The sequence below is a fragment of the Sylvia atricapilla genome, chromosome 6 (genome assembly GCF_009819655.1).
Source record: "Sylvia atricapilla isolate bSylAtr1 chromosome 6, bSylAtr1.pri, whole genome shotgun sequence".
NCBI classification, from domain to species: Eukaryota; Metazoa; Chordata; class Aves; order Passeriformes; family Sylviidae; genus Sylvia; species Sylvia atricapilla.
In genome coordinates this window covers 40731708-40752228 of record NC_089145.1, presented here as the reverse complement: position 1 = coordinate 40752228, position 20521 = coordinate 40731708, and the positions used below count along the sequence as shown (strand labels likewise).

The following is a 20521-nucleotide window of genomic DNA, read 5'->3' as shown; positions in this document are numbered from 1 at the left end:
CTCCGCTCTCCCTCTCGTGTTTACACCACCAGATTTAGGCTCCGAGAAACCTTAAGCAGCACCACGGGAGGTTTAGCTTGGACATTAGGAAGAATTCCTTCAGGGAAAGGGTGTCTAGCTACTGGAATGGGCTGCCAGTGACCTGGTGGAGTCACTGTCCCTGGAGGTGTTTAAGGAAAGACTGGATGGGACAATCAGTGCCATGGTCTGGTGGACAAGATGGTGATCGCTCACAGGCCAGACTCGATGATCTCAGAGGTCTCTTCCACCCCAACTGATTTCATGTTTCTATAACGAAGAAGGAAAAGACTCGAAGGCGCATCGGTCCCCAAAACTACCCCGCGAGCCGCCCTCCGCCGACTCCGGCCCTCACGCTCGAGGCCGCCTCACCCCGCGCACCGCCTCGCGCAGTGCCGAGCTCCGATTGGCTGCGCTGCCCATGGGGGCGGCACCGACGAAGAGCCGCGGCCAATCCGGGCCGCGATGGCCGTTTCCCGCGGGGTGGGGGCTGCGCGCAGGCGCGGCGGGGCGGGGCCGGCGCGGGCGTGAGGGAGGGAGAGAACGAGGCGGGCGTGAGGGAGCGAGCGAGCCAGGCGCCAGCGGCGGGAGGGACCGGGGCAGGCGACGGTAGTCCAGCGGTATCCCGCGGTTCCGCACCTTCCAGCGGGTTTCTCTTCAGGGAGCGGCTTTCTTTTTCCGCCGAGTCCCCGTCCCCCTCTCCGCCCCTCAGACGAAGTCCCCGGCCGCCCTCAGCCCGCTCCCGGTCCCGCCGCTATGTCTGTCGGCCAGCGCCTGGCCCGGCTGGCCGCCCACCTGCAAGACCCGCGGAAAGTGGCCGCGTTCCAGCGGCTCTGCGGGGTGGAGGGGCCCCCGGGCTGGGCCGGCGAGGAGCGACGGGGGCCGGTGGCGAACGGTGGCCCCGCGGGCGGGCAGGCTCATCCCGCTGGGAACGGGGCCGTGCCCGGCGCGGCGGGAACCCCGCGGGGCTGGAGAAGGAGGCCGCGCCGAAACTCGCTGACGGAGGAGGAGGACGGCAGCCAGGAGTTCGCCACTCGCAGCCGCTTCCTCTACTATCTGTTCAGCCTGGGTACAGAGCTGGGCAACGAGCTCTTCTACATCCTCTTTTTCCCTTTCTGCATCTGGAATGTGGACGCCTGGCTGGGCCGGAGGCTCATCATCATCTGGGTGTGGGTGATGTACCTGGGGCAGTGCACCAAGGATGTGATCCGCTGGCCGCGTCCTGCCTCGCCGCCCGTGGTGAAGCTGGAGGTCTTCTACAACTCCGAGTACAGCATGCCCTCCACCCACGCCATGTCGGGCACCGCCATCCCCCTGGCGCTGCTGCTGCTCAGCTACGGCCGCTGGCAGGTAATGCTCACACCTCCGTATCCTCACCCGGGCGCTTTCCAGTCCCGGCGTGTACGGATGTGGCAGACCTGATTTCTCTGCAGGAGGGGAGGTGGCTGAGCGCCGAGTTTGGTTGGGAAAATGTGAGATTCGTACCTTTTTTCCTTGCCTCACTATTTTTTTTTCTTCCCCCCCCCCCCCCCATCCCCCCGTCATATAAGCAAATGCTCAGGTAACGAGAAGCGTTCTAGTAATTTTGTTTTGTGAATGGAAGTTGTACTGGCTTTGGGGATTAGCTCAGCAGACGTGAAGAGTCCGCGGTAACAAGCTGCGTTTTGTTCCTGTGGGTTTTTTTTTCAGCTTGTCTATTTGAGCAAAGTTTGGATAAGCATCCAGTGTTTTTATAGGCATTTGGTTTTACCGTGTGAGAATTTGGTGGAGAGCCAGTAACTAAAGGGCTTCTTGTTGATCCTTCTTTGCTTCGAGTCACTTTGTAGCGTCACTGAGTTGCAGCTTTTGCCTTTTCTTTAACGATTTTATTTTCATTAACCACAAGCTGGAAATGATTCTGGTATTTATACTTTCAGGAGATTCTACAGTCTATCAACGTGTTCATAATTAGCAGGAGCTGATAATCCGTGACATTTTCAGCACCTTCATTCCGCAGAATCTCTAAAATCTGGCTATTGCACTTGGGGTCAATAGATAAGTTAAAATAACACTGTTTGATCGCCTGGTTTACGCAAGCAGTGGCATGTGCTTTGGCGCTGGCTGCTGGAAGTATGGCAACAGCAGCAACTCCAAAGAAAGCACATCCAGCTCTCTAAATCACTGCACCACTTCCAGTTGTAGCTGAGGGAGAACGCTTTCCCAGATAAACGTCCAGCGCAGCGTTTTGCTGTGTAATGTTTAAGAAGTTAGGCTTTTTATTCGACTCTTAAGTTGCTAATGTTTACTAACGCTTACTGTAAATACCTGCCTGGTTTAAGTTGGATCTAAATCGTGTTGGTAGGGTGAACTAACTGATTCTAAGCTTCGTGCCGGGGCTTAGTAACTCTTCCCAGTTACTGGTAACAATCACCAGTTGTCTGCTGGCGCTGCCTGACACTTTGTGGCTCTATCTCAGCATCTACAATGGGTGACTGAAAGGAATGGGATGATTAAGGGTTAGAGATTTTATTTGGCCTCTCTAACCAAAGATATGTATCTGTTTCTACACATATGAATGCATGTGCCCAAAAAGAAGCTCTTAAGGATTCATGTTTGCTACGAAATGGTGAATGTTATCTGCTGGTTAATTTATATATATATATAAAAGAATTATCTGATTTATATATATACACATACATATATATATATAATGTCATGTTTTGTGAGTGTTTGAAATAAATATTTGCAGTTTTGGCACTGAGATGCTTCATCTCTTCATCTCAATTTTTAAAAAAAAAAATTTTATTAAATGACCAAAATCTGTATATTTGATTATTGCTTGTTGGATGCGTAGGGCTGGTATAATTTGGAAGAACAAACTGGATTTGCACTTCTTTGCATGTGGGAAAGCTCATTTAGCAACACCAGTCGATCAGCTTTGCACAGACTGATGTCTTGTGTGCAGGGGAGAACCTGCCTCGATTGCCTTTGCAGAACCAGCGAACAGGGTGTGAAAAGGGTGTTTTTGCCAATGAACCGAGTTCGATCTGTGGTTTGGCAACCCTGCCGCTGCAGCCTGTGAAACACTCTGCTGACTGACTGAACATATTTAGCGTGAATGCATGGTAGGAAATCAGAAACATTCAGCCTTGTTATTCGTGTAGGACTGTGCTTAAGAAATTAAAAAGCAACGTGTTTTGAGTCTTGATTTTAATTCCTTTCTCTTAGAAAACGAGTATGAATTAATGACCGCTCTGAAACCAACTTCTCCCATTTCAAAATACTCATCTAAAAAAATCCCTTCTGATTTTTAAATTATGTACAAAAATGTATCAATAATTAACCAATGGCATGTCAAGAGTCTTTTGATTAGCCTCTGGAGTTAACCTTTCATCTGACACTTTTTCGCTTCTCCCTGTTTTACTTCTGTTGAAAGGGAGTAGAACCTACATAACACCTTTTTGTCATGGAAAATGGTGTTTTTCTGAAAATGCTGTTAAAAAAGACTGACTTCAGGAGCTCTTGGAAAGCTACTAAAGACAAAGGAGTTTTTCATATGGTTTTTATTAAATTCTACAAATTCATCAGTAGGTGCAGGTGTCAAGATTTAAACCTGTTAGCAAACTCTTTCTGTATATATTTAGTATAAAGAAGCCTTACACAGAGCCTGATTGTGATGAGACAATAACTTGGGACTGTTGGTTCAGCAAATCGTAGTGGAACGAGGCTGAGGATGAATTTAAGCAGATACAGGTGTAACCTTCTGCAGGGACCTTTAGTCTGGAATACAGACAGCTTTGCGTTTGTCACTTCGAAGTTTATCCTAAACCAAAGAAAGCTGCTCTTGCTCTAAGAGATGTAACACCAGTGAGGAGGGAATCTCTTCCTTGTGTAGCTCATTTGCAGTTTGCTTTCAGTGATCTATGACTTCCTACTATTGTGTAATAGTTCTTTTCTATCAAAGGCAATCTATTTGAGTCTTTTTCTTGAAGAACAAGAGGACAGAGAAAATGTGCTCCTGTTTTTCTAGGTGTGGCCCAGATTGTCCCCTTAAAAACATGTTTGGATTGCAGTAGGGTTTTTCTTTAACTGTGGAGTTTGTGCTTTTCAGTTTTTCAAGGAAAAATTTAAGCAGTCCTGTTACAATTACTTTCTTTTCACATAGTATTCAAAAGGATTTTTGACTACAAAACTAAAATACTTTCTATAAATGCAATTGTTCAAGTAAAATATTTTCAGAGGTAATGTATTTTAAAGATAGTTTTGGCAAATTATCACAGAGACTTCAGGCATAAGGCATATTCAGTGGAACTGTCTGTCGGACAGAAGTGAGTTACAAGTTAAGATAACTTCCATAATAACAAACTGTTCTGTCCATTGTACCCAAATTTTTCAGTTTCTTCTTGTATTATGAGAGCTTGCCTGAAACTTTTGATTCTACTTGCATAATCCTTATTTATTTATTTAATATGTTACGCTTCTGCAGAGAGAAGCATTTATTTCAAAGACTTCAATAACCTTGAAATGCAAAGCTCATGTCAAAGACTCATGAGAATTTGAGACTGTTATAAATGTTGGGGTTTTTTTCCCCCCTGTCTTTGATGTGCTGAATGAGGAGGGCAAACACTTAAAAGATAGTGAGGTTATAGATCTTGATACAATGTAGGTGTCTTGGAAATAGTGCCAGTTTGAGCCAGGCTGGTTTATGTCATGTCCCAGATGGGGGGGCAGGGGGGAAAGATAGTGCTAAATATCTACAAAATCTCCAAATCCTCAGGCTGAGACTACTGGAAAAAGTATTTTTTTATATTTTGTTTGATTATGTTGAACTGCTGCTTTCAAATAGATATCAAGATGTATTTTATTAGCAATGGTCCTTGAGCTGGGGTGGTACCTGAATGTGCCATAACTCTGCTGGCAGATTTTGAGGAGAAAAGAATAAATATCAGCCAGGGGATGCAGAAAATTCGCTTCTCTCCCAGAGTTCCCCCAGGATGCAGCCTGGCTCTAGCAGGAGCTGTGTGCATTAGGAAATGATGGCTTTGCCCTCCTTCCTGAGCTCTGCTATAATGAGCTCAGTGAGGAACTGCTGACTCTCATTGTAGCCACGGAGCAAACTTTGGTTGATATTCAGCAGGAGCCCAGAGCTCGGGTTGATGAGCAGCAGGCCTTTAGCTATATTAAACTATATTTAACTATATTAACCAATGCTGATTTACCTTCTGAGGCAGCTTGTGATGCTGAGTATGACAGCATTGTCCTCCCTGGGTACGTGCCTGGCAGTGTTTGATAGGCAAAACCTGTCATCAGTGGCTGCCTTTGCACCCACTGCAGCTAATGGTGACCTGGATAAACACCACTGCCAAACCCACAGTAGGTGCAGCTGTTCTCCAGTGGCCTCTCTGATGTATTGTTCATTTACAGTTTTCATTTACTCTCTGCTCTTTTGACTCTCTGTGGTACCGGTTGTGTAAGACTCTTATGTGGTACCACATAAGAAATCTTTCATCTGCACTATGGCTTTTATCAGCCATGGCTGGGGGATGTCATTAAATGAGATGGGTTTGACAGGATCTGTGTTGGGATTTCAGGGGGATCTGCATCACTCTGTGGTTCTGACTGACCACTACTGAAGATTACCTCTAGAATTGTCTGCCTGCTCTTTTATTTCAAAAGGCTGAACTCTCTGATCCCTACTGGAAATAGGGAATAATTGGTTATTGGGGATGAATAAACAGCCTAATCACAACAGTGCTGTAGTGAGAATTTTGCAGAAAGGGGCACATCTTAGTTACAAATTTGTGTCCTTGGTGAAAGGCTTGCATTGTCAGTAAGATTGACATAGTGATAAACTGGAAGCTACACATAGAAAACCATCTCTTACATACAAAATCTGTGTGCAGGAGCAAGTGCAGTCCCTTCAGGAAGAGACACACCACCTCTCAGAGAAGCCCAAATGGGCCTTTGGCTGAAATACTTAAGTGTTGAGCAGAAATGTTGGCAGAGATGTGTGCATGCTTGTCTAATTGGTCTTCTTGTACATGTTCCTTAAACAGTCAAACAAAAACTCTTCTGACATGGAAAGCACAGCTGAAGGGATGATCTGAAAACACAGAATTACCCCCACAATGAGAGAGAGAGAGATGTGGGAATTGGGAGGGTCAGCACTGGCCTTTTCTTGTGTGTTTGAGATGTAGGATCATCTGTGGGCCATGTTAATGCTTGTGGTTTGTTTGTAAAGGAAGCTGAAAAAAGTTGTTTGATGCAGGTGTTCTTAAAAGTTTGTAAAGAGCACAGCCAGTTCTGACAAATGTCACTGGGGAACTCTGCCAGAGGAATACCACAGCCTGTCTTATTAGACTGTGTTGATTGTCATGAAATATATTTTTCAGTTTTGCCTAAGCAAATCTTTAATTAATGTAAAGAGTCTTGGGGGGGAAAACATGTAAAAACAAATGCTCTAAGGTTGGATACAGAGTTTTTGATGAAGAGTAATTCAAAGGAAATACTTCTCAAGCAATTTATTTTTTCTTGATGCATTGTGCACATGTAAAGCACTCCTTGTTCTTTCAAACAGGGTGTGCTGATTAAACTGAGAAAGCATTATTTTGCAGAAAAAAATGTAGTTCTAGGTATTGGGGCTTAAACAGAGCAAGCCATAAGTGTGCTAGCTGTGTTCAGAGAGGGATTATTTTTTTAATGACTGCAATGAAAAGAAATAACAAGCTAATTCCTATTGTTACTCCTTAATTTCTTTTCAGATTAGGCATTGCAGAAAATTAAGTTTTTTAACTTCCTTCAGAACTGGCATTGAAAAGTTTATCTTGGAATTTTAAAAAGAGGTTTTTGTAGTGACTTGTAACACTGAAGTTTTTATGTCTCTTGATTTTAATGTTGGTCAGTGCAAGAAAGTAGAAAATAATTGGTAAATATAGTTTAACCAGTGGTATTTACCATCTGGCCCATTTTGAAAGAAAAAGCCTATTTTTTCTAAAATGTCTGATTGGTGGTCTCTCCTTTCTAACAATTCTCCCTTTTCTTCTGCTCCCCTCACAAAATCATTTTTATGTTGTGCTTTTTGCACTCATCTGTCCAGCAGAGTGCTGGTGTCATTCCCATAAACATTGATTACAGTTTTTCATGTGACTACTGCCAACACATGGCCCAAATACCTTATTAAAAGCCTGGTGCTGCAAGTGCTGCTTGCATTCTTTCAGTGAAACTTTAGCCTAAAATAATTGTCTCAAACTCAAGTTGAACTTATGATATGATTAAAAAAGATCATTGAATACTGTAGAACAGTGAAAATATTAGAAAGTTACTTTGGAATAATTTGTGGGTGCTGGAAACCTCTCTGATGTAGAATGTGCTTTAAAAAGGTACAGAAGTGAGCATTTGGAGTGTTTTTTAATAATGTTCCCTTATGAAAGAAGGATTTTTCTGACCTAGGTCAAAGCTTTTAGGACAGATTGTTTCCTTATGAGCATTTTTAAACAATGGTTATGTTATTAAGACTCTTGGCAAAAAGATCAAGGGGTGGGAGGAGGATAGGGAAAGGTTTTGTGTGTTGTCCAGTTAGAAGTTTGCAAGCCTGTGTTGGAGGATGTAGTGGAATTTTCTATTGGATGGGAGTTTTCATTTAAAAACATAGGGCATAAAGTTCTCAAAGACTTACTGAGAGTAGTTTCACTGCTGTTTTACAAATATGAATTTAATTCAATTTCTTTGATTAGAACAAGATTCTGGATATGGGAACAAATCTGAGGTCTGAAATGTGATGAGGAGTTTATTCAGTCAGCTTTATCCCTAGCTTTACCTTAATATGTGAAGTTAAGAAATAAATTAAGTTTTTTATTATTTTTAAAGTAACATGCTTATTGGTTTGAGTTTTTTTTATTTGATAAAAAAAGAAAGCAGTATGCAGTTCAAAAAAACTTCCACACTCAGGACTGTTGAGGTGAAATGTTGGCTATGGAGGCATAAGGAGGTTTTGGGGATATACATAATGGTCTTAATTGAGGGCATGGAGACAGGGTTTGAGATGTTTGTGTCCAAAATGGGCTGCTCCTGAATATCTGACTGAAAGTGACACCAAGTGTGGTCAAAAATGATGATAGACCAACTCTTTTATCAAAAAGAAGAGCTGAGAGAATGAAATGAAACCTGGTTTCTGTGTCTACCTCTCCCAGCTGTGATCTCTGACAACCCTCCCCACCCTCACCTGGAAGGACATGTGATGCCAGTCTGCCTTCTGATGCCTAAATGAGTAAAACCAGCAGTGAATTGGGGAAGAGGGTAGAAGTAAACTTGGGATCTTTTGTCCTTTGTGCCTCTGTAGGTCTGATCTGGCATGCCAGGAACCATGAGACTGCAACTGCTGGAATTCAGCTGTCTTGCTTTAGTATCGCTCATTTTAAGTAGAGACCCAAGTCAACATAATAAAAAGTGCTTATGACTTTCTTCTCTGAACACTTGATATAAGTTTATATTCAAATTTTCACATTCCTCTCATAAGATGTGCCTGTTTTAAGTGGAAGGCCTAGTAAAAGCTGTTAATTTTTTTTCTTTCTTTGAATATTCATTTATGATTGGGAGAGGAGATTTTTGAAATCCATCATTACAATACAGTATTATTATAAGGCTTGCTGGTACCTCAGCCTTGCAGGCAACAATTTGGAAGTCAGTTTATGGCATCAGCTTTTTTTACAAGGATCCAGGTGATGTCCCCTGTTGGTGGTATGACTCGGCAGGCTGCTGAGCTCAGAGGTGTGTGGGAGTGCTGCTGTTCTCCTTTAGTCACCTTGTGCATTATCCTTTCCTGTGAGGACCAAACACACACCTGGAGGCAGATTTTAAGCAGGTGTTACTGGATTGGTGTTCTGGAAATTCTTGAACTCAGTGGCTGCTTTGAAAGGTAGAGGAGTGAAAACAGGCCGAGGAGGATGCCGGATGTTGTCTTTAATTTGTGATCAGTGCTTGAAGGGTGTCTGTAAGAAAGATGGGAGCCAACTCCTTTGGGCCTTCTGTGGTAGGAGAAGAGGTGATGGTTCTAAACTGAACGAGGGTTAATTTGGATCAGATGCAGGGAAGTAGTTTTTGACTTCTGGTGGTGAAACACTGGCACAGGTTGCCCAGAGAGGAGGTGAGTGCCCCATCCCTGGAAACATTCAGGGCCTGGCTGGCTGGGGCTCTGAGCAGCCTGTTGTAGTTGAAGATGTCCCTGCTCCTAGCAGGGGACTTGGACTAGATGGCCTTGAACTGTCTCTTTCAACCCATTCTACTGTGCTTTGCTACAGAGAAACTAAACTAGCCCATGTTCTCAGGTGGTTTAAGGAGTATTTACTCAGAATTAGAGTGAGATATGGCAGAGCCAAAAAATTTTTCCGAAGCATTTTCAGAGCTGGAGTTTCTGTTTCTTTCTTCCTCAAACACCCGTGCCCTGTGAGTTCCCTCACAGCAAGCATTTCTTCTTTCATTTTCAGAATTATTGTAGTCTCTCTGCTGTTCACAATCACTTGCTCAGGACTCTTAAAACAAGACTTCTCATCTAACTATTTCCTTCCTACTCCATGTTCTCAGGATTTTGCTGTTTGGTTGCTCTAACCTCTTCCCTCCCCCAATCCCAGCCTCTTACCCACTGTATGAATGGCTGCTGAGTCCTGCTGAGAGCCTGGCACTTCATTCATCTTCCTGCTTAAGCTCCAGCCTCTGTTTCTGTCAGGTACTGCAGAAACAGGACAAGTTTTTATTTATTAAAGAAAAGTCTTACCCCTGATTGGGCTCTGAAAGCACCGAAGATGTGTGTTAGGAGACAAGGATGGACAGGATGGCTATCAAGTGATGGCCAAACAGTTTGAAACTCGAAGCTGCTCTTTGCTTCAGAGGCCCCAGGGTACAGCTGTCACTGCACATGCACAGCACTTCTGCTTGGGGAGTCCTGCGGGAGGGAGGGAGGGTGGAGCAGCACCGTGCTGGAGCCCGTGTGGCTGGTGCAGGCAGCATTCCTTCTACCCTGAGAGCAGCGGCAAAGGGAGAAGCACAGTGGAGCAGAGGGATGTGGCTGCACTTGTAAGGTACCAAAGGGCTGCTTCTGTGGCTGCTGTTGCAGTGATGGTATCTGATAACTCTGCAGTCATGTGTGTGACAGAGTTACTGGTGCATTGCCCGGGATCAGCAGAGTTCTGAAAGGCAGGAAGCTTGAGTTTGTTCCTTCGTCATTCCAGTCAGAAATGAGTCACAAGCACACAGTTCTGTTTAGATCCACTTTGTAGATGAGTGTGATAGAAGCAAAAACAAATGTTGCTACAGGAAGTAGAGTTTAGTCTAGATGGAACACAACTATGAGCTGGGCATTTAGAATTTATTTTAATGTGAAATTTGCTGCTTATGTGAAATGTAAGTTTGCTGATTTTGTCTTAGTTTGAGAATGTTATTTTAGGTTTGTCATGCAAACATAGTCCTGGAGTTAAGAATTCAGGGAAAAGTTGGAAAAATGGAGAAGAGTGATAATCCTATCTCAAATGTTTTACTGAAAGACTGATTTTGGAACTTTACAATCTGTTCAGTGACCTTCACAGAGGACAGAGAACTTTCTCCGGTAATTTTAAAGATATTTTCTCTAATTTGTTAGATATTCAACCTTTCAGATTACCTATAAAAGGAACAAGGGAACGAAAACTGCCTGTAATTCTTAGATTTTATTCCTAGGTTTTGAGTGCATGGAGGCTGCCTGTTTATATTGGACATGTTTATTGTAGGAAGCAAAGCAATTTTGGAAATGTGCCATTTTATCTTGTGACAGTGTCTTTTATAGAATAGTGGCAAAAAAGGAAGCTGTATCTTGTCTAGTACGACATTTTGCAATAGTGGGGAAGTATTTCTTACTGTGTGTACTATGTAAATTAGCATACTTTTATACAAAACTCGAGAAAGTTAAAAAACTATGTTTCTCTACATGATATGTACTTATTAAAGCAAAGTATTTTATTTCTTTCTGGTAAACAGTCCTTATTAATTTAAAAAAAAAAAAAGTGAGAAGACAAAAATAATTAGCAGTAATTATTAGAAGGTTTTTTGTTTAGTAAATGTGGCTTGTAGGAGGAAGTTTATGTGGGCTTGGAAAGAACAAAAAAGATTAATGTTTTAGGAGTTTCATGCTGCTGCCCAGAGATTGAGTCAATGATTGCAGAAGCTCTAAAACAAAGAATTGAGGAAGGAATTTAATTTCTTTGTGAATTTGTTGAGTTCCTCTTTTTCAGGAAAACAAGTGAAGCCACACTATTTTGCCTGGGTAATTGCTTCCAATTACTGATATGTGATAGAGCTGCTTCACCCAGTGTAAAACTGCTCCATAGTTTAACACACTTGTCTCTGCCCACTTGGTCAGTCTGGGATATCAGAGCATGGCTGCTACAGAGATTGATGCATTCTTATTGCTTTGAAAAAGTCTGACCAAAGCACTGAAATTCAGATACCCTGATTGCAAAGAGGACAGGGGAAGGTTGAAAGCTTGACTTAACAATGCCTTTATGAAAAGTACTCTGCTAGGCCTGTGGAGGCTAGGGCAAGGAAAAGGCTAAGCATCAGTGGCATTAATTTGAATTAATTATGGAATGTTCATAGAGTGATTCTTTTAAAATTTTTTTTTCCAAATTCTAATACAGTTTCTGCATTTTTCTTCCCTACCAGTATCCCCTTATGTTTGGACTGATCCTGGCATTCTGCTGGTGTTGTTTGGTTTGCTGTAGTCGAATTTATATGGGAATGCATTCAATTTTGGTAAGGAAATAATCTAATCTACTACTGAACTTCTATTTTAATCCTGTTCTGATTTTGTAAGCTGCCATCACATTCAAGGTTTTACAGGGCAAAATTGTCTGCAGGTGTATTTTTTGGAATATCCTACCATACAGAAACAGAAGACTTACATTTCTTCAGCATAGAAATTGATAAAATAGCTGGAAGTGTCTCTCATACTAAACTTATACTTGTCTTTTATAAACTCAGTCCACAGTTGAAACTTAACAGGTGTTTAATGTCATTTTTAGTGCAGAAATTGATGACTGCTCTAAATTGTAGACTGATTTTTCCTATACAGAGTAGAGATCATTTTGCAGAATGAGAAAGTGGCTGTTAAAAGTTCACTACAGGTCAACTGCTCAAAGCATGTGCATTTCAGAGTGCCACGCTACATGCTAGAGTTTCATTTACCAGAGTTTCTAAAACCAGCTAACAAGGTTGTCATCTTTGAAAAACAAACTCAGGATTAGAACTGTGACTGAAACACAAGTGTAATGCAATGTAAAAATGAGAAAACAAGAACACTGCAAATGCAATGCAGGACCACTTACGAGGGTGGCTAAGGTGTTTTTTTGTTGTTGTTTTTTTGGTTTTTTGGGTTTTTTTGAGGATCCTGTGCTAGAAGAAAAGCTAACACAGGAAAGGGTAAGCCTGGTAGGGAGTACAAACGCTGGTAGATGAGCACAGGAAAATAAGGCAGCTCAGAAAAACTAAATGACATTTTTGCATCAGTGGTTAGAAGGCTTCCCATTCTAAAATCACTCTGTCATGGATGATGTGATGGGCTGGTAGTTCAGCTGACACAAAATGTCATAGAACAAAGTCACGCTCCAAATAGTGAGCAAGCAGACAGGGCTATTTTGCAGTTTCACATCGGAATCCTCTACAGAGTTTGAGGGAATACAGTTCACCATGCGATGCCTGCAATATACATCAACCACAGTGCCTGAGTTTGGGGGGAGGAGGTGGCAAATAGAGCAGAAAGTTTTTGTTGGTCCTGAAATGAAGAAGTCTGATGTTTATATCATTCAGTTTTATTAGAGCTTTTATCAAGCTTTCAATTAGTGGAAGCAAATAAAAATGATTCATTGAAGCTGGAGCAATACAGACTGCTGATTGAAGTCCCACCTCCAGGCTCATGTGGAAGAGCTGATAAGCATGAAAATGAAGGCAGGCCACTTTGCAGTGCTGGGATTGCACAAATTCTTCTTTAACAATTGAAGGTGACAAAAGTAGCAGAGAATTCCATGCAACTGAGTGAGCTGTCAACAGTTAATTGGAATTTAATGCTGAAGTGAAAAATAATTAAGTAACCTTTTCATTAAGAAAATACCTTTAAAAACAATAGCAAAACTGAAAATCAGTTGGGAAGCCACAGAGGTTCTCTCTTCCTCTCCTTTAATATTTGGAAACAATTCCAATTCTTACAGCATTGTTAATTATGAGGCTGGTGCCAAGTTGAAGCTGTTGTAGTGCCTGACTGCAGTGGTCCTTGACCACTGCACCAGCTGCTGCTGGTGTGCTGGGTGTGCTGGCACCCGGGCCCTCAGAGCCACTATTGAGCTGTTTCAGCAAACTTAAGTTGGCAGAACATATTTAGCTGGGCTGGATTTGTGCTGACTGTAGGTTGGAATGCCCTGGCCCTGGACACAGACCAATGTTGCCAGCAGAAAAAATCCTAGAAGAATCACAGAATAGTTTTGGGTTGGAAGAGACCTTTAAAGATCATCTAGTCCAAGCCCCCTGCAATAAGCAGTGACATCTTCAACCAGAACAGGTTGCTCAGAGCCTTGTCCAACCTGACCTTGAATGTTTCCAGAGACAGAGCATCCACCACCTCTCTGGACAACCTGTACCAGTGTCTCATCACACTCACAGGAAAAAAAATGTCTTCCTTATATCCAGTCTGAATCTCCCCTTTATTAGTTAAAACCATCAGCCCTTGCCCTGTCGCAACAGGCCTTACTAAGAAGTCCAGACCTGCAAGTTTGATGAAGGATCCTTTGATCAGAACTTCATTCGTGATCCGGTCAGGATGCAGGTGATTTGTTAATAGGTGATGGAATGCAATTCCTTACCTGATGTTTAACATAAGAAAGATTTAAACCTGTAAAAGGGAAAAAATGGGAATCCACAAGTTGCTTATTACTTTTAATACTACAGCAGCTAGGCTTGTATTCATGCTAATGTAAGTTGAGGGTTTGGGGTTTTTTTAAACAGTTGTTGCACTGATAGCGTATTTTTCTCTTCAACAGGATGTTATTGCTGGATTTCTGTATGCTATTCTCATCCTGGCTGTCTTCCATCCAGTTGTGGACCTGATTGACAACTTCAACTTAACTTACAAATATGCACCCTTAATTATCATCAGTCTCCATTTGGCCCTGGGCATCTTCTCTTTCACCCTGGACACGTGGAGCACGTCGCGAGGCGACACCGCTCAGATCCTGGGCTGCGGGGCCGGCGTGGCCTGTGGCTCTCACGTCAACTACATCCTGGGTCTGCAGCTGGATCCTGCTCCCCACACCCTGCCCTTGTCCCTGTCCTCCCTCACCGTGACTGTGTTTGGCAAAGCCATCCTGAGGTTGCTGATTGGGGTCATCATTCTGCTGTTAACGAAAGCGGCCATGAAGAAAGCCACGATCCCGCTGGCGTGTCAGATATTCCGCGTGCCGCACGACGACGTGCGCAGAGCCAGGCAGCGCATGGAGGTGGAGCTGCCCTACCGCTACATCACCTATGGAATGGTTGGCTTCTCCCTCATGTTCATTGTGCCCTGCCTCTTCCACTTCATTGGTCTTTCCTGATGCAGTTTGATCACTTTGGGTAGGGAGAACTGAGCTAGTTGCTTTTTGAAGAGGTGCACTAGTTTGCTAAGGGAAGGCCGGACAGCTTGGCTTTAGCAGGGTCTTCCTATTAACAGCAATACAAAGCAGGCAAAGCATTTAAAGGGCTTTGCACATCTCTGGGGATGGTTTAGGGCCAGCAGTCAAGCATCAGTCCAGGAGAAGTGCTGACCTCTGTAAATGCTGTTTTTGGACTTACTGCTATAACCGAGTCTGTGTGCGATGCAGTGAATGTATCTGGGATGGCTGCCAGTCTGTACCTGTCACTGTACACTGACACTTGAGCAGGTATATCTGACAGCTTATCAGAAGGCTCCATTCATGATCTGTTTGCCATTTCACGGTAATTAGTTCAAGTTGTTTGACCATAGACTGTTAAATTTGCTTTCTTCTGTTCTTTCCTGAAGTCCTGCTTCAGTTAATAGGTGTTTCTAACGGACCAAACTTGTCATGAGGTTAAATTTTTCTAAATAAACAAGCAGAAGCCTTTTTCTTTAGCCCCCTTTGCAGAGAAAAATGGATTAGCATTGGTAGATACCACTAGAGTGTATATATAATTCAGGTACTGTATTTTATGGTTTAATAACTGTGCCTTTCTGTTGCTAAATTAAGAAATGCCATATATACTGTGATGTAAAAATGCCTAATTTTATTAAAAATCTTATGTAATTAGGCAGATATTAAAAATGTTAGATTGTCCATGTTGCTGACATGGTCCAAGTTAACCAGAATGTTCAGCTTTTCCTGATCAAAATTGCATAAGTGAAATGACCCATGAATTGTGTCCTTGAGCTCAAGATATTGTAAATGAACAACAGTCCCTTTTGTAAGTATTTTTAATGTGTATTGTAAGTTACTGCAAGAGGATATATTTTTCTGGAGATTGTTTATACAGTGGATGGATATTAAAAATAAATTATTTAAACATAAAAACAATAAAATCACCCCATTTTGCAAAGAAATGGGCTTCACTTATTATTCCAAATTAATCTAGAAGGACCACTGCTTTTAGGTATTTGGTTAGAAAATATAATACTTATTCTAGAAAAATCTGTATTTTTATGCATTAATATGCTATATTTAAAGGTGATAATCACTTTTACCCGATTTAGATAGTTATAAGACAATGTAACAATTAAAGTAAATTTGTGATAATTCTGCTTGATAGATGGTGAGCTGTCAAGACAGTATGATCAATGCATGAACAGTTTGTGATATCTAAATTTGGCAGGATTTTATTATGTGGTTTTGAGCTTGTCATGATCCTTTTCCCTTCAAGTGTAATTTCATGTGCCTTTTTTCTGTTTCATTTTGTCTTGTTCATGTGTTGCCTGATGTGTTCTTTGCACATCACGAACAGTTAAAGCAGGAAGTGCTGTCTTAGTGTCTGACCAGACGCAAATGACTTAATTTTGTATTGTACATGTTTTTCAGGAAAAGCATCATTTGCTTGGGAAATACGGTGATTAGATAGACTACAAACCCTACATTATTTTTTTTTTTTGTAAATAGTACTTGGTTTTAGAAGGGTGGGGTTTTTTGTGTTGGAGATGGTATCTCTAAGCCGTTAGCATGTAGATTTACAAAATTAACTTCACTTTCTTTGAAGAAGATGAGGTCTATGGTACGCTGGCACTGGATGATGTGAAAAATTTACTTTTCTGGTGCATTTTCTCCAGTGCATCCTGAATGCACTGCTATGAATGTATTCAAACACAGGTATTCAGAACTGAGAGTGTGTTAGCTGGAAAGACCTTACCCAGTAGAAAATGGTTAGCTTGTTTCAGTGCATATTTCTTCATTTGATTTTTGTGTCTGTTCCTCTTTTGCAGTTCAATGCTGAATGTGTAGTAAGAGGTAAATGGGTTTCTGAGGTTTTGAGAGTGGGATTTCCACTGATTTGGCTTTGCACACCGAGATAGCCATGAAATAAATAGCTGGGGGAATGTACACAAAATGCCTTATGCTTAAAGCCCTAAGCAAGTGGTGTAGTTTCAATTATATTCAATTAGTCTGAGGACTGTTAAAAATAATAGGATAATTTCTCTGAAATTTAGGGCATATTCTCCTTAAATATCCTAGCTTTACAATTTATAGCAAGAAATGTTTAAATTTCAGTACAGAAAAGGTGAGTAAAACTGATTTTTTTAAGGTACATGTTGGACTTCTAGAAGCTTCAAGTTTACATCATAAAGAGTGTAATTAAAGCTGTATTTTCGAGCTGTGCTTGCTCTCTTGTAGTATTAATGGAACATGAGATGTACTGTGGAGGATCGGGAAGGGGTGAAAAAGATCACACAGAGCTTTCAGCAGGCTAAGGAAAATTGCACTGTAGCTACTGTCATAAATGGTTTTTTTTATATTTTTATGCATTACATTGAGTAAGTTCAAAATGTCATGTTCCATGTACCACTCCCCAGGACATGTTCATCAGAGTGTTTGTACAGCACCTTCAGCAACTACTTCACTAAAGTTTACATGAGAAAAAGTTCTACTGTTCTATTTTCATGTTTTATAAGGGTTAGGCTCAAGAGGGCAGTTAGCACAAAATGTCATTCAATATGAATACCTTTAGAGAATAAAGGATTGCAAACATGCAAATGCTTTAAAAAATCCAAGTGAAGTATTTGTATTCTAGTATAATTTTGTTTACTGATAAGCTTAAGATTCCTTGGAATTGGGCATAACAAAGCAGCAGGTAAAACTGGAGCACTTTCTTTGCCCTAATATATTCTTAGAGTTGAACATGAAAAATATTTTTAGTGTGAGCACCAGCTAGTACCAAATTCTTTATAAAGTTAACATAGCTTTAAGAGATGGTCAAATGTCTTTCCAGAAGGACAATATGCTTGAAACCCTTTATGACGTGGTGCAAAAACATCCTACTAATGAACTCCCTCAGTCCCAGAGAGAAATACTAATTTATAGAACCAAGTATAAATGCACATGTATTACAAAAAGCTGCAGGCTAAATTTGTCTTTTTAAAAATATTGTATGAAACAGACCTTAAAACCAACGGGCAGGTAGAGAGCAATTTGACACAAAATTCCGTTTTCCAAGAGGCTGTAGAGATGCAAATTACTCTGAGACTGCCTTCAACACAGGAGCAGGATTTTTTCTGACCTGGCCCTCAGTCAGAGCTGACATGTGAATTGTATCTTGGATGAGTTTTAGAATCTGATATTTTGGAAAAAAGTTTCATGTTTATAAAATAGCATTGCTTTTGCTTTCTCCTGTGTGATCACCTGTGAAGCTCTTGGGTCTCTGATCAGGAGGTGGAGGAGCAACAGGAGGTAAATTGGCAAACCATAGGGAGTTGGATTTTGTTTATTTATTTGCAATTTTTTTAAGGTTATGTACAGCATTTCTCCTGGAAAGAAAAACCAAACAGAAAGATGCATTTCTTTTAAAATGGCATCTCCAAATGTGATATGTGGCTTTTGTGTTATTTTTTTTTTCTTACCAGAACAGTGTTAAATTGTCTGGATATTAAAAGCTAGTATGTTTTCCTTTGTTATTGTTGTGATTTTTTTTGTTTTGTTTTGTTGTTTTTTTAATTACTGCTCTCAGTATTTTTTACTCCATTTTTTTGCTTATTTCTGAGGGAATGTCCAGAACTTCTGTAAGCAATTGCTACTTATGTGAAGATTGTGATTTTGAACTTGTAAATAATTAAGGGTGGTTAGCTGCAAAAATATATAAAAACAAATCTTTGCATGCTGTAAGTAAATACATCTGTTGTGCTGAAAGTTGTTTCTGTTTCAGTATTTGAATGTTAATAAAAAATTCCAGTTTTCACACCCAATACAGAAGATATTTAATAATTCAGTGGTATGAAGGGGCATTGCTGTCAAACTCCTGCTCACTTTCCTGGGAGTTTTGCACTTGGTTCCTTCCCCACGACACTGAGAATGAAGCCTGAAAGGCCAGTCCATGCTGAGCTGTGAGCAGGCTCAGTGTATGTGAGGTGATTGGACTTCTGAATGTGCCAGCCTTGCTTTTGGGTGATTTTCCTTGTCAAAATCACACTTAGCCCCGTTTTTACAAGATTGCTAAAGGGCTTCACTTGGAAGCTCGTTTTCTGTAGGTGAAACTGGCTGCACATTTCTAACACTCCCCCTCTTTACCAGAATTCTGTGAATGAACAGACCCCAGAATAAAGTCAGTAGATGAAATGAGAGGATTGACTTCTTGGGTTTTTGTGATTCAGCTCATTGTAGTTGATTCTTGACTGATTCTTTGAATGTTTGTTGGTTATATAATTTATTTCTGTATTCTACAAACAACTTTGGGGAAACTTAACATTTTTTGTGGGAGGAAGTTGAATGACTTCTTACCAGACTTTATTGTACAGGAAAGCTTAAGTGGCCTTTTTCTTTCAGAAAAAAAAAATCACCCTGTTTTAAAGTTTACTGCAAATGAAATATTTGTCAAATTGATAGATAAACTACGTCACGAACATCGTTGTTCTTCTTGCAATACTGGACAAAGGCAATGAAAATTGAATTTGGAAATGAAATGTGATACTGTGTGGAGGATATAGCACTTTAGGTGTCCTCTAAAAAGCAAGTATCACATGCTGGTTTTGAACCAAATTTAGCCATGTATTTGAAAAATTTCTTTGCACTCCATTCTGCATCAGAAATTATTTGCATTATTTGCAATTATTCTTGTAAGAAAAGGAAGGAAAACAGGGTGTGCTTACAGTGTGTGGTCGGTAACTGTTCCTGTAGGATCAAAAGAGAAGAGAGGGTACATGGGATAACAGTACCTTAAAGATACTGACTAGTCAATGTGAATAATTCCCATCAAGTTGGAGAATTTTATTAGTCACTGAACTTTGACTAAATTAGTCACTCAGATTTCTCACAAGTTTATTTTTGTTAGGAGGTGAAAGGTAAGAGTGATATTACTGAAATGGAAATTAGCTCTTAAGACAACTCTAGATATATCTGAAGTATCAAAACTGAAAAAGATCAGTTCAGAAGCAAGTAATGGGAACAGTAAGAGTAGAGTCTGAGGGGGATTTTGTATTAAACTTAGTGCACTTAAAAATTATGCCAAAATTTGGCCTACACTTGATTTGTATGAAATCTGTAGTACAATATAGATACATCTATATATTATTGTGTATTGGAGTTTAATTTTTTTATGCATAGATCTTTTTTTTCCTGGTTACTGCATTCCCTGATAAAAGGAAGTGTTGATAAAATACAAACCAGCTTTGTCTATATAAGGTAAGGCTGTAGCTTAGTGGCCTTTTGGGAAATAATGCAGTTGTAACCCATTCTCAATCTCTTGGAGAACTTTATCTAAAAATAAAACCAAAATAATTGAGATGAAAGCCCCGAGTTTGTTGAGGATCATATAATGGTTGCTGTATAGTAGTATAGAACTGATGTTTTAAAAATTAATACATCAGAACTTTTTGTTATACTCTTGTTAATGACTTTGTACTCACTGTACACTTTGAGTTGTCAATTAATACTTAAGCTTATATTGACTGGTGATTGAAGTGTCTAACTTCATCTGCAATGCGTGGGTAATAAACTGTTGGATTCAGTTGTGTTACTGTCTATTCTTTGCAGTGCTCAGGGACAAGATTTGAGTTTGTGGATGGATACAAACCCCAAAGTTTGTTTTCTGAAAGTTTTTTTACCCTTAAGGTGTAAGGCTGATTAGATGCAGTAGCTTAGCAAACATAAGCAGAAAGTACATTCTGTCTCTATGTCAGCTGAAAAATTACATTCAATTATTTAACTCAGCACGTTTTTCCATCTCTCCTGGTATGTCAGTGTCCATATGTGGGTGGGAATTCCTGCTCTAGAGAATTCAGTCCTGTTGGCTAATCAAATCCACAGCTGCCTTGGGAAGATTG

General features: G+C 40.8%; 1 protein-coding gene across 1 annotated transcript; it reads left to right on the top strand.

Moving 5' to 3' along the window:
• Window positions 1–588: 588 nt before the first annotated feature.
• Window positions 589–20205, top strand: SGPP1 (sphingosine-1-phosphate phosphatase 1). Its single transcript, XM_066321629.1, has 3 exons — window positions 589–1368; window positions 11686–11775; window positions 14052–20205. Exons 1-3 carry the CDS (start codon window positions 775–777, stop codon window positions 14601–14603), a joined length of 1236 nt encoding a protein of 411 aa, XP_066177726.1. The 5' UTR covers window positions 589–774; the 3' UTR covers window positions 14604–20205.
• Window positions 20206–20521: the final 316 nt, after the last annotated feature.